Source organism: Akebia trifoliata, unplaced genomic scaffold, assembly GCF_017979445.1.
Source record: "Akebia trifoliata isolate Shusen 1 unplaced genomic scaffold, ASM1797944v1 Contig00857, whole genome shotgun sequence".
Classification (NCBI taxonomy): Eukaryota; Viridiplantae; Streptophyta; class Magnoliopsida; order Ranunculales; family Lardizabalaceae; genus Akebia; species Akebia trifoliata.
Window position 1 is genome coordinate 14,524 of NW_028237274.1, and position 14,514 is coordinate 29,037.

General features: G+C 33.3%; 1 protein-coding gene across 1 annotated transcript; it reads right to left on the reverse strand.

The window, feature by feature from the left end:
- Positions 1–2,188: 2,188 nt before the first annotated feature.
- On the reverse strand, positions 2,189–4,140 carry LOC147380955 (uncharacterized). Its single transcript, XM_086431017.1, has 2 exons — positions 3,730–4,140; positions 2,189–3,220 (listed from the first exon to the last, which is right to left on the reverse strand). Exons 1-2 carry the CDS (start codon positions 4,133–4,135, stop codon positions 2,769–2,771), a joined length of 858 nt encoding a protein of 285 aa, XP_086287143.1. The 5' UTR covers positions 4,136–4,140; the 3' UTR covers positions 2,189–2,768.
- Positions 4,141–14,514: the final 10,374 nt, after the last annotated feature.

The following is a 14,514-nucleotide window of genomic DNA, read 5'->3' on the forward strand; positions in this document are numbered from 1 at the left end:
AATTTCTTTCAAAAATTTAATTGATCCATCTTCCGATCCATGAGCAATGACTTGCTCCATGGATTGAGTTAATTTCAGAATTTATCTACATTATGGATTAATTGCAAGGATTTGATTGACTTCTCTAATCTCTCTTTCTTATATCCTCAATCTCTATTTGTAGTTTCAATTTCATTTACAAATTAGTTGTTAATTTCTTCATTATTTTTAAAACAAATCAATTTTGTTTTTAAGAAAAATCTTTTTTCCAATTCTGTTTTGGACTTTTATCCGATTGAATCTTTAAATCTAAACTGTCCCTGTGGAACGAATTCGACTTGCCCAAAGTCTTAATTCACATCTTAATCTCTGCATTTATTTAGCAAGATCTACAATCGATCATGTGATGTGTGTGCATAGTGTACATTATGATGCATGATATGAGAATAGGTTAAAAATGACTTCAATCTTCATCCTTTCAATCAAACCGTCTCAAGCATTCCATGCCCAAGATTGAGGTTCAATTTACTCGGGATGAAGGGGGGTTCTCCATTACATCTTAAAGGTTTCTAAGAAAAAAAAAAGAGGGTTAGAAGAAGAAGATGCAAATTAAAAAATAAATAACAATTACTATACCACCTTGTCCCCTTGGAGGTCTTGAATGAACTTGACCTTAAGAAATGAACTTAAGAGTTGAAGGATGTAGTTGAGGGTTGGGAGAGTTGAAGGTTGAGAAATGAGAGATGAGTAAAAATTTTGGTAGAATTTTAGGTTGAAAGATGGGGGTTTGAGAGCATGAATTGTTCTTAGAAAATGAGGGTATTTATAGAGTTTTTGAAGAATTTTTTAGGATAAAGTGGTCCAACCCTAAAAATAAAGAAAATGGACATGAGATTTAGGTTATTTCTTTTTGGATTTTTCATTTGTATGGGGGTAAAGATGACATTTGTGAAGAAACCCTAAAAGCATTCTTTGATCTTTGATTTTTTGATAAATAAAGGTGAGAGAACAAAAGTACTTTTGGGCGGGTGAATAAGGGAGTGACATGTATAAAGGTGGAGTGATAGATAAAAAGTAGAACTTGATTCATTTGTAAATAACACATAAAGCAAGGGTGGAAGTATATTTTTTAAATGGACCAATGGGAGAACAAAAGTACTTTTGGGAGGATGAATAAGAGAATGACATGTGTAAAGGTGAAGTGGTAAGTGAAAAGTAGACATTGGTTCATTTGTAAATAACTTATAAAGCAATGGTGGAAGTATAATTTTAAAATGGACCAATGGGAGAATTCTATGTATGTACTTGAAGATTCCCACCTTTTGAGGGTATGATTGGAAATTCTCTCAACTTTATGAATTATTACCAAAGACCTAATAACCTTTTTGGTTTAACCAACCTTTTTGAAAAGGACATTCTTGAATTTTCAAAAGGAAGAGTTGACTCTCCAATTAAATGATGCATTGGGTATTGAGGACTTATGAGAGATAAACATGTGTTATCTTTTGAGGGGTGTGAAAGAATGGACTTGGTATTGGACTTAGGTAATGGACTTGGGTTATGAATTATGGGCTTAAAGGGTAGGCTAAAAGAATGGACTTGAATTTGGGTTAGAAGGTAGGCTTTGTCTTGAACTTAGGTTGGATTAGGAAATGGACCTTGGTTGTGGTATAGGTGATGGGGTGGTGAATGGAGAACGATTACGGATCCGGATTGGATCATAGAAGTGGAGTGAATTTAGACCGGGTTAGGGATAAGGTTGAGCATGCAAACTATGTGACATGATTCATGTATGCATGAAAATGATGCCAAGTGGCAATGCGGGTCCGTGATAGGCTTGAGTTCTTAGTTTGAATCAATTCGAGAAAATTTGAATTTTCCTACGGGTTCGTGTAAATTGGGGTGTCTACAAATATATAAATAATTTTAAAAAATTAGAAATAAAAGATAAATTGATTGCTTTTGGTGGATATCTTCGATAGACCGAAAATCAAACATGAGAGTGCATACATAACATGAAAAAATGTTATATTCTATTATTTTTCCAATAACTTGTTGGAGAATTTCTAACAAGAGTCATGATTATACGACTCCCCCACGTGGCATATTCAAAATACTCACATAACGTGGGGTGTGCCAGAACCATAGACTCTATGTCTCGGGATACACGACCGCACATCCCCATAAATTTGTGGAGTTGTGTATCCCTATGACAGGAAATCTATGATTTTGGCACACCTCACGTCAGTTGAGTATTTTCAGTATGCCACGTGGGGGAATCAGATTATCATTACTCTTCTTAGCCGCATTCAACAAAATAAATTTTTGAGAAAATTATTAAAAGATAATTTCTTTTATTAAAAAATATTTTAAGAAATTATTTTTTAATATCATCACCCAAACATGTATATATTTTTCTTTGGAATCCCTAACATCCAATCTGTCAGTCAACTAATATATGTGTGGTGTCCAAAAGAGTGATCTATTGGAGAGGGTGAGAACTATTAATATAAGAGGGTCACGGGGGTTAACTAGGGTATGACACACCGGAGAGTTGGAGAAAAATATACACTCATCAATTACGGAGCAAACTGATACCAGATGGCAGATACCATCACCATCGAAGATAATATATATATATTGAAAATTAAGCATAGAATTACTGTACCAGTTTTACAAACAGTCAAATGGTGCTCAACTAATGTATACTCCATGTCCAGAAAATTAAATGATCAATAAATGTCAAATGCAGAAAGTTGAGAACTTGTCAAATTAACAAACTTTTTATTTCAATCTTCAGTTGGAAAACCGAAGTGTTCTTTTAGAATACCTTTAGCAGTCCTTCCAAATCCTTTGGCGACTTCCTCGATTCCCTTGAGCTTTGAGGTCTCCTTCTTTATCTGATCTATTTTTCTTGAAATATTGTTGATAAGGATATCAATTTCATAAACCGTGGTCGATGCGGTGCTTCCTGCTAGTTCGGACCTTTCTGCTTCGAGCTGTTGATACAAACCAACAATGACTTCCTTTTGAGCATTAAGCCTTTCCTCCGCCATCTTATATTCCAACTCTTGTGAATTTTTCAAGTCTTTGAGAACTTGATTGACCTCTTCCTCAAGTTCCGAACATTCTTTCTTATATTCGGAAGTCATCTTACAAGCCATGGGTCCAGTATCTGATTCTGACCCATGATGTTCAGCCGTCTCTTCCATAGGTTGTATGCTGAAGCTAGCAGTCCGATCTATTTAACCAATGGTGACAAAATAATTACTACGTCCAAATGAAACAAAATGTGCCACATTTATGTCCATGTACCCACGAGATAACTTATATTTGGACAAAATATTAGTGATTGATATCGTCTGAAGATTTCAACAAAGAAGGCTTTCTAATAATGCTATCATTTTATCTTGAGACCAAACTTGTATATCAGAAGATATGGACAAAACTTTCGAAAAAAAAATACTATTTTCCTGAAATTAAACATTCGATTTCTTTTAGAAAGAAATTTTGTTCAAGTGAGAAAATATGGTTTAAAGAAGGACCACTTGGCTTAGTGGTAGGACATTGGGAGGATGTTCTCAAGGTCTTAGGTTAGAACCCCTTGTGAACCCCTTCTTATTCTGAAAAAAATATATATAGCTAAAAAAAACTAAAACTGGCAACTGAAGCTGATACAGAATCTTAAAAAATTAAATAGATTTGATTTCTATATAAACAGAAAATAATAGAGCTAAATTGAAACCAGACCTTTATCCTCGCGCCATTCCTTTGAAGGGATCTTCCAACTGAAAGAGCCGAGGAAGGCCTCAAGGTCAGCATCACAGAATTGCTTACTGATAAATTCTTTAACTGCCGGAAGGCTTGCGAGCCGTATCCCACGGAAACACTTCTTAAGACTGCTTGGAAGATACAGGTTCCGATCAGCCATGAAGCCAGACTTAGTTATTCTCTTTCCTACCTTCCATCTCCATATGTCACCGCGTTTGGGCCAATCTATAGGAGCATAAGGCAAGCCTTGACCTGATTCACCGGCTGACACTGGCCTAAGAACTAGACCACTTTTTTTAGAATCAGCCATGGGACTACCGATAGGCTCAACATATTGGTCTTCACTTGCCACTGGCATAAGAATTAGACTACTTTCTTTCGCCATTGATTGAGCTGCTGAGCTGCACCAATGCAGTTCTTGTTATTTTCAATTGAGCTAAGTTATAAATAAATGCATGTACATAATAACTTAAAAATTCATTTCTGTTGATTCATACTTTAAAAAATTAAAATTGTAACCCTAAATCATTTCATTCGGAAAAGTGCATATAGATGTTCAGCAAATTGGTTAGAAATATCTGTCCAAAATATCATACGGATTGTCATCATCATTATCATCCAAGCCTTGACTCAAATATTCGGGGGCTCAACCAAGCCATTCCGATCCATTACAAAACAATCCAACACATTGAATTTTTTGGGGTTTAACATTCTGGACTCGACCGAAACATTCTAAGACAATGCAAAAATTTAAACCGTTTGTCATGCCACCTCATCCATATCTTTTTTCTCTCTAGCCTTCCTTTCTTCCCCTTTTTAGAGTCTTTGACCTGCATTGGTGTATTTCTCAGAGATGCTATCAATGGCTTCATTACAGACCAGCATATATTCTTAATCAACTCTCCTTGAATCTTATCACCAGTTGGACTTATTTCTAGATTCCCAAAGATGCACTAACTTTTAAGTCAGTTTATACTAAGATACCATACATTCTATGCATAAATTACAGCATGTATTATCATCTCCAATTTTGTAGTCGTGTCACGCATCTTGATCTCTCCCACCTTGAGACGAGTGAGGCACAAGGTTTTGCCCAATAGGCGTATGCCTCATGTTAAAGCTTAAGCCTTGCTTGGGGTACAGACAAGGCTCAAGCCTCAACTCAGCAGGTACATAGAAGAGCTGACAGTATAAAAAATAAAAAATAAACATGTTCTCTTCTTAAAATACCACTCGAATTCATCTTATATCCTGAAAACAGCCCTATAAAGATGTCTTACATCATTTTTTTTTCTCTCTCACGTATCATAGTAAATCTAACTTACATGGTTTATGTATCATACACTAGAGGTGTTCCCAATTTACAAAATTTGTACAGTAGTGGAGTAAAAAAAGAGTGTCATAATACTTACCTAAACATTTGATCTCAATGTGATTAGGAAAATAATTGATGACGTTAAAATAATCAAGCTCTCTAATAAGCCATCAACTCATATTATTTAGGTTGGGCCCACTAAATTCGATAGAACATGTGTCTTTATATCAGAGCATGGTAGAAATGGGCTCCACACATGCAGTTACATAATCCAAACACACCATTGTGGAAGAACAAATACGTTAAAGGAGAAAAAAATTTCCTTTATCATTCTTGTCCTTCCATATTCATAAGAGAAGAAAGGAAACCAATCCTACTCTAATATATGTATTTACATAAAGAATCCAAATCCTTCTCTAATTGCGTAACTATTTATAGTAAGTCTAAAATTAGTAAAGTCCCAATTACTTTCTAATTGGATTAAGAGTCTTAAGTACATTAAAACTTTCTTCTGCCACAACTTCAGAATCACGATTATGCTAGAGTTATTCGCAGTCAAAGAATTTAAAAATAAAAAGTTTAACTTTGACTGAAATTTCATAATGGTAAACGATACCGAAATGCTTCCGTAAGTTACATTAATTTTACATTGTAGAATGAGCACCTAGGCATTTTGTCGCGTAATCCTCAAAGTCATCTTTCCAATGCTTTTGGAATCGTCAAATTCCAAGTTCGTGTGACAAAGTTATGCCCAAATTTCTATAGACTATGTGTGTAAATTCTCCTAGATCTGCATTATATAAAAAAAAACAGCCAAGTACAAGTAATTGCATAACTATCCCAACCAACTAATATAATTTTGACTTCAGTTAATAATGTTATGTAAAATATTCCTAATATAAAATATGATTTGGTGTATACTTATTATTATACATCATACCTAATAGTTTAATAAGTCCTAAATTATTTTATAAGATTCACATGCATAATCATCAACCTATACATCATCGAAACCCATGGGACTGAATTAACAAACAGGTCCCAAATAATTTCCACAAAATAAAATAAAGTCAAATCAAATCAAATAAAACAAATAAAATAGGGTCGTGATAATATGGTTCCCACCACCGACACATGCCCCCCATCATAGAACCGTAGATCATTTGCCTCAGGACACACAAGAAAAAGATTTATAATTATGCATATCCCAAGACAATAGATCTATAGATCTTTGATGAAGGCGTAGAGTGGTATGTATTAGAGAGGGCGTCAGAAAATCATTATACAATCAAATAACCCCCAAGCCAATAGTAATTTTCTCAATATATAAATGTTATTTTCGTCCATCGATAATTACATATCACCGCTAAACATAAAGACAAGTTTACTCACATGCGCCTCAAGGAACCTGCTTGATAATGTGTACCCAAATCGATTCCAAATCACTGTGAGTGCCTACAAAATCCAAAACCTTTTAGAAAATTGAAGCTATCATCCATGAGGATGACATACTCTAATATCCAAATCATTGGATAATCATTTTTTACTTGTTTGTAGTCCATGGAACCTTCAGAATGGAATCGAAGCTATCATCCTGAGGGGGACGTACTCTATAAGATCCAAATCATTGGATGATCCTCAATTACTCACTATATCCTAAGGAACCTTCGAATGGTATGGACATACAGAATACGACCTCTAAGCATTATAGCAACACGACTTAATCTATTATATTTCTAATGTTCCTTTTGAATTTATTGTACTACTTCATCCTAAGACTAGAGTTCACCCGTTAACGGGCATCCTCTTGTGGATTAACGGGAAAAAGTAGAAAAAAAAAAGTTTGAGTAGGTGATGACAATTATAACACGACACGCGCATATGACTCGAAAACAACACGAAATTAGTGGGTTTGGGTCAAGCATAATTGAAAATAATAGCTGGAAGAAATAAAAATATATAACAAAGTCAGTTAAATGGGTAAAAGAAGAAATATGGTAATAAAGTTATAAGGATGAATTATAAAAGAAATAAAGTGGGTCCCAAAAAATAATAGATGGATGGGAAAGTTGAGGGCTTAAAAATGAAAAAAAAAAAAAGTTGGAAAGGTATTAATAAAGAATTTTGAGATAAATGTGGTAAAAGATGAAAAAAAAAAATTAAAAAGCGTAATATTGAAGTGGTTAAAGTGGATCTCACATAAAAATTTATGTCTCACAATCGTAGCAACTCATTTGTGTTTTATTATATTGATGAGGGTATGGGGGCCACTACAAGCATAGTGACTAGAGTCATGATAAATATATGTTGTAAATCATACGTGATCTGTACAGGATTAACGAGGCAAGGGTAGATCTTTTTCTTTGAAATACATGAGGAAAAAGATCTATGGTTCCCTGCCCTTTTTCTTTGAGAAACGCAAGGAAAAAGATCCACGTTAAAAAAAATAAAAAAAAAGTGTTTAACTTTTTCTTGGTTAACTGAAAGAAAAAAAAAAGGGATTTGAAATTTTGCACTTTTTAATCGTCAAATATGCGAGCTAGATGGTAAAGATACTTAAAACCTAAGGGAGAACATCCTCCTTGGGGTGACAACTCTAACGTGCGCAACTCTAAAGGGATTTTAAATGTAGAGTGCACGAAACCATAGATCCTTCTCCTCTAGATTTGTTAGATGCAAACTTGAGGAAAATCGTTGATTTTTTTTACAAAAAGTGTTGTTGTAGAAGAGTTTTCGGATGTTAGCATAGCATGGCTCTAAAATATAATATAAAAAATGCAAGAAACATTTGATCATTGAAGTTTCACCTGAGACAACAAGTTAGGATTTGTGATAAATGACCTCAAATTGAAAAGAAAATCCTGATAAAATCCCTAAAATTTTCTCCACCGATCGTCTCAATTGTAACATAGATCAAATATACACACACAAAAATCAAAAATCAAAAATACAAATAAAAATTGAATTCAAGAAGGATAATTTGGGGAAAAAATTAAAATACCGTTTGGGACTAGAATCGATTGTGTTCAGGGACTTCACTGAACCAGTTTTTCTAACTTTTTTAGAGAGCTGAGATTGTTTTTACTTAGAAGAAACGCAGCATAGGAGAGTTGATCCCAAATATTAACAGGGTGAGGTGTACGGTGTGCCGTGTATGTAACTATTTTTGAGAAATGTGTTGTTAGCCTGAAGATGACGTACTCCCTACATATCCAATAGGGTTATTCCTAGGTTTGTCCAATCAGATTTTCCATGCATTTAGGGCAAATGTTATCCTCGTCGTGGGCCAGCAACACTTGTCAATTTTGGAAACTGTTACCAGAATCAAATGACGTTGGACATCGAATGCCCAACAAAGTCTGTGATACGAGTAGAAATATATTGGTGTTCTAGGGATCTCATTAAGGATGAATTTGTGTGGTTCATATTTCCATCTTAGTTCTCTGTTGGACAATTTGTGTCCAGCAAATTTGTACAGAGGCTGTGCTGTCTTGGCAAATTCTACCGGGCTTCGTGAGCTTATTTGGATACATATAATTTAAATCTTAACTTAATAGATGAGATGGAATCGGCCCAAAGTTGGATTCCAACTATTAGAATGGATGAGATCATTCAGTTGAGCTTATTTGGTAAACTTTTTATTTGTTAATGGTAGCTCAACAATTTAGTAAACTTTCTTAAGAGAGTTGTTATTGACACCCCAACTTTTACTTATTATACGGCAATTAAAATTAAAGAAAATAGGATATATAGCATAAAAATTTCATGGGTTTATGGCAATTGTCAAAAAATGCTATTTTTTTTAGTACTCAAAATGGTGCTATTTGTTATAGTAACTCAATTTTTTTTTTAATAGAAATACCCTCACCAAAAATTTCTCAAATAAACCCATAAAAATAATCTTCTAAATCGTAACTTCCTCCCTCTCAACATTTTATACCATCAAAATTCTTATAAATTTGTTCTCTTTATACCAAAATCTATTAAAAAGTCATTAGAGTTCACCAAACGTACTATACATTTGAGGAACAATAGTGAATCTGTAGCTCTCCTCTATTTCTTTCATTTTTTTTTAAATCATTTATATATTCTTATAATCTTCAATTCATTTCTCGTCCATAGTTTTGAAAATGAATAATGGTAGCAAAAAAAAAATTTTTGCAATTTTATTCATAAAATGTACTTAGTGTCAAACCTAGACACTGGAATGTATTATAGTGTCGAGGCTCAACGATAATTATTGTTGGATCTTAACAAAATTATCCAAAAGAAGTTTCTGTAAGTGAAAAATGACCACAACGTCGAACCTCGACAATAGATATCATTGAGCCTCGACTCTATAATGCATTCCAAGGTCGAGATTCTACACTGAGTAAATTTTATGAACAAAACCTTAACAATTCCGTGAAATCAAAAAAAAAAATTTGCTACCACTATCCATTTAGATAACTATGGATGAGAAATGTATCAAGATTATAAGATTATATATATATATATATATATATATATATATTATATATATATATATATATATATATATATATATATATATGTAATTTTTTAAAAATGATAGAAATAAAAGAGAAATTGATTGCTTTTGGTGGATACCTTCGATAGACAGAAAATCGAACATGAGAATGCATACACAACATGAAAAAAGGCCATATTCGACGGACCAAGGCGTCAAATATTTCATTGTCGAATTTTTTTTTTTCAACAGGCCAAAATCGTCAAATTAATGAGGATGGGAGAAATTCGACAGTTCAAACTGTCGAATCAGGGAACATCTAAATTTTTTACGGTCATGAACTGTCATAATTTGATTACTAAAATCCGTGGGCCTTGGCCCGTCAAATTTTCCTATCAAATTGTCCAATTTTTTATGTAGTGGTAGATATACAAGGTTTGCAATGGTTCCTCAAATCTAGAGCCTATTCGATAGAGTATAGATCTATCTTTCTCTCAATGGTGTAAAATGTTCAACAAGAGGAAGTTATAATTTAGAAGATTATTTTTCAAGGACTTATTAGAGAAATTATAAGTGAGGGTATTGCTATCCAAATACATCAAATACTATAGAAAATAGCCCTATTTTGAGTAATAAAATAAAAATGGTTGTTATTATTTCTTGAGTATAGGATTTTATATGAGCCTAATCATAATTGTAAACAACTACTAAAATTGTTTAAATGGGTGTTATTTGCAATGTTGAGTTAACAATTTGAGCCAAACTTTTGTAATGTTTGAATAGTGTGTTTTAATCCTTAATTAGCATGTGAAATAATTTAAGAAATTGAGGTGTAATAAGTAAAAGTTGAGGTGCCAATAGCAGTTTTCTTGCGGATCCTGAATTGTAATGACTGCTTCGGATTTTCTGATTTGTTTTCGAAAATTTATGATTTTTTCCTATTACACGAAAATAACAGTAATTAGTGCCAAAATACATCATTTTATTGAAATCAATAATTATTATGAACTACTAAAGAATTATTTCTAATAAGTATTGTAGAAACCTCATTTTTACATCTACCTGACTTGGTGATCCGTCACTCAGTTACTGTGGATTTCTAATGATGAGCATAAAGAATTCGAAAACTTGTAAGAAGCCTTCTTCCAATTCTCTCTGTCTGCTAATTTTATTCTCTTCTTTTTCCTTATCATGCGATATAGAATTACGCACACTTAATATCGTTACACCATACACTCGATTTAGTAAGTATGTTCGTTTAGGTTCGCTACACGTTTCGATAACTTAGAGACCTCGCTACATGCGACCTTGAAACTTAGAAATAATCACATTGGGACTGAAAGAAATCTCACGCCAAAATTCGTAAAAATAGACAAAAAAACATCAAATCGGCCCAAATCGATTTCGAGTCTAACGGGACCCAAATCAAAGAAATTTATGAAAAATTGTAAAATGATCGAAACGCCCTTTTATGTCTATCTTGTACATAGAGGCATTGACCTTTAGGAAAATCGAAATAAAACAACCAACTTAAAAAATTTTAAATCGAAACAAAAATTGAAATTCAAACAATCAACTTGAAAACTTTAAATCAATATTCAATCCAAAATTTAATCAACCCATCAACATTTAAATTAAAATCAAAGTCAACCAATTAACATTCGAATTAAAATCCAATCAATCAACCAACAAAAAATAAAATCAACCAATTAACATTAAAATTAAAATTCAATCGATTAACAAATTAAAAAAAAAAGAAAAATACAATCCACTAGTCAACATTCAAATTAAAATTCAATCAACTAATCAAATAGAAATTAAAATCCAATTGATTAATCAACATTAAAATTAAAATTAAAATTTAATTGACCGATCAACATTAAAATTAAAGTTAAATTGATAAATCAAATTGAAATTAAAATTTAATAGACCAATTATGATTTGATGGTAGACTACCAAGGTATGAGATGCATGGGATTATACCCTCTCTCTCTGTACACGAGAGCTGTACAAAGTTAGAAACTTGATCTCTTAATTCGGTCAAAGAAAAAAAATAAATAAGAAGAAAGAAGAAACAAATAAGAGGAAGAATCAATAAATAAATAAAAAAAGATAAAATCGTTGAAAAACAAAACACCTATGAAATTCTAAGGACATTTTTTGACTGAGGATAGGTACACAATAGCAAGAAAGATAGGTTAAAAAAGAAAAAGGAGAGCTTCGTCTCTCACGGTGGGAAGGACCACGTTTTGAAGAAGAAGAGAACTTCTTCTCTCCAAAAAAAATAGACCCACAGCTCCCTCTCTCACGGACTTCTTCTTCTCCCTTGCTGCTCCCTCTTTTTCTCCATTAAACCTGCAACACCCACAACCCCCTTTCTTTGTCCCTCTCTCAGCTACCATTAATACCCGCATAAGAGCACCCACAACCCCTCTCGAACTCACCTTCTCTCCACTGCCACAGAAGAAGAGGAAGAAGAAAGGAAAAGAAGGAGAAGAAAGACATACCTGTAGCAGCCCACAGCCTTCTTCACGCCCAGCCCCATCAACAACCTCCCACTCCGGCCACCTTCTTCGTGAACTCCCAGCCACGTCCACTGCACAGAACTCTTTTCCCTTCCTTCTAACTCTCTCCGACAGCGGTCACCACCACACTCTCATCCTTCACTTTCAAAGCAGCCACAACACTCTCTTTGATCCTTTTCATCGTCCAAAGCAGCAATGCAATGTTCTGTTTTATTCTTTTCTGTTAGCAACCACAAGCACCCCTTCCCAACCTTCTGTTAGTAGCCCTTAACGTCCCAAAATAGTACCCAATAGACCTCACATTTTCGTTTTCTTCTTCTTGCTAAACACCACCCATAGAACTCACGTCTTAGCCACATTCGGCATCTTGACCTCTTTCCACCTCACGACAATACTCATGGCCACTCTCACGCATAGATTTCTCCGAAGGAATCACAATAACCAAGGATTTTGAGAGATTTCCCATCATAATAAGGTACATCTTTATCTGCTTCAAACATGGCATCAATTTGATTGCTAATTCTATTTTGAATCTTCTCATTTGACTTGGTTTGTTGTAATGTTCACTTTAATTTTCGTTTTGATTGAGCATTCATGTTCACGCACTTAGCATGTGAAGTTTACACACATTCACTTAATTCAGAATATTAATGCTGGAGTTAGATTAGCTGAGTTAACTCACTGATCTTTTGTATGAAGTAAAGTCGTTTTTTTTCCTAAATGGGCATGAGTCAACTCACTGTTTTGGGGGATGCATCGAGTTGGATATTGAGATTTCATGTGATAAATGAGTCGACTCGCTGATTTTTATGTACACAAGAAATTTAAAATCAATTTTCTCAATAAAATGGGCGTGAGTCAACTCACTGATTTCTATGTATATGGGAATTAATTCATCAATCAATTTATTAACATTTGCCACGTGTCCCTTTTTTCAAACAAATTTGCATATATGTGTGAACGGTTGATTAACTAATTTGCCCCATGTCCCTAATATTTTGATGTTAAAATTTTACACATGTGGGTTGTCGATGAGGTGACTTGTTGATCTACCACGTGTTCATAATTTGAAATTTTTCATGTTCATAATTCCCATTTTTGCAGGATTCACTTTTGGAACATTCTAATTTTGGAACTTTGTAATTTTCTAATTTGGAAAATTTTCTAATCATAATTTTTTACTTCGAAAAATTCATATTTGCTAATTTCTAATTTGAAAATTCATCATATTCATGATTTTCTTATTTGAGTAATTTCGTATTTCCGATTTAGAAATCTCATAAAGTCCAAACTTTAGAAGTTCCAATTCATAACTTTCCAATTTAGAAAAATTTCACAAATTCCTATTTTAGTCTATCTGAAAAAAATTTGTACATGTAGATTTGTGATATATTGCCACGTGAACTTTGGAGCATAAGTTGGAATTAAGGCCTTTTCATACTTTTCATTTTGTGCAGAATTTAATAAATCATATAATATTGAGAGAATATTAGCCGTAAGATTCAATTAGCACATTCGATATAAACTAATGATGATAGGACTCTAGCTTAATTTTAGTCTATGCTCGTTGACCATAGGATAGTTTCATATCGTAATAGAGATCGATCATCTTGGTTGGGTAGATTCAGTGCCTAATCCCTTTTGAAACCCATAATCTGACCCCTTGCCCATTTTTCTTATTTATGAACAACCCGATCCATTTTGGAGTTATCTATCGTTCTTAAACCTAAACTAGCTAGCAACTCCCTATCCCCTAAAAATCTCTAATTTACCAATCGAACCCCTATTCGCTATTGATTTCAAGTGTATAATTTACTTGTAAAGTTTATGTAATTAGGACGCTAGAAATCACTTTCTAAACTTAGATCACAAACGTCTACATCTTTGCAACTAAATTTAATATTGTCAGGTCATTTTGATAATATATATAAAAATAAAAATAAAAGCACTGCAATCCCATCATCTTATACTGTTGGTTAGTTTTTAAAATCATAAAATATTCTTTTTACCATATATTCTTTGAGAACGCTTTAATCAACATTTAAATTTACAAATTGGCTATTCTGTAATACATTTGCATTTGCATATGTCAAGTTCCAGTTTACTTCATAATGAGAGAAGGTTGAATAGGATTTTGCATACACCAAAATTTTAAAGACCAAAAATACCCTTAATTACATCTAAACACTGATAACATAGGGTGTTATTTGCAATGTTGATATAACAATTTGAGCCAAACTTTTGTAATGTTTGAATAGTGTGTTTTAATCTTTAATTGGGATGTGAAATAAGTTAAGACATTGAGGTGTAATAACTAAAAGTTGGGGTGCCAATAGCAGTTCTCTTTATTAATGATCATCAACCTCATCTCACACTATAATATTTTGGAAATACCCAAACTAGCCTTTTTCTCAACATCGTCTCAAATTATAATATTTTTTAAATGCCTGAAGTAC

Excerpts from the sequence above, each read along its gene's own strand:
- LOC147380955 (XM_086431017.1), bottom strand. The coding sequence starts at position 4,135 with ATGGCGAAAGAAAGTAGTCTAATTCTTATGCCAGTGGCAAGTGAAGAC. Across the intron at positions 3,221-3,729 it reads GGAATGGCGCGAGGATAAAG|ATCGGACTGCTAGCTTCAGC; the intron begins GTCTGGTTTCAA and ends TTGGTTAAATAG.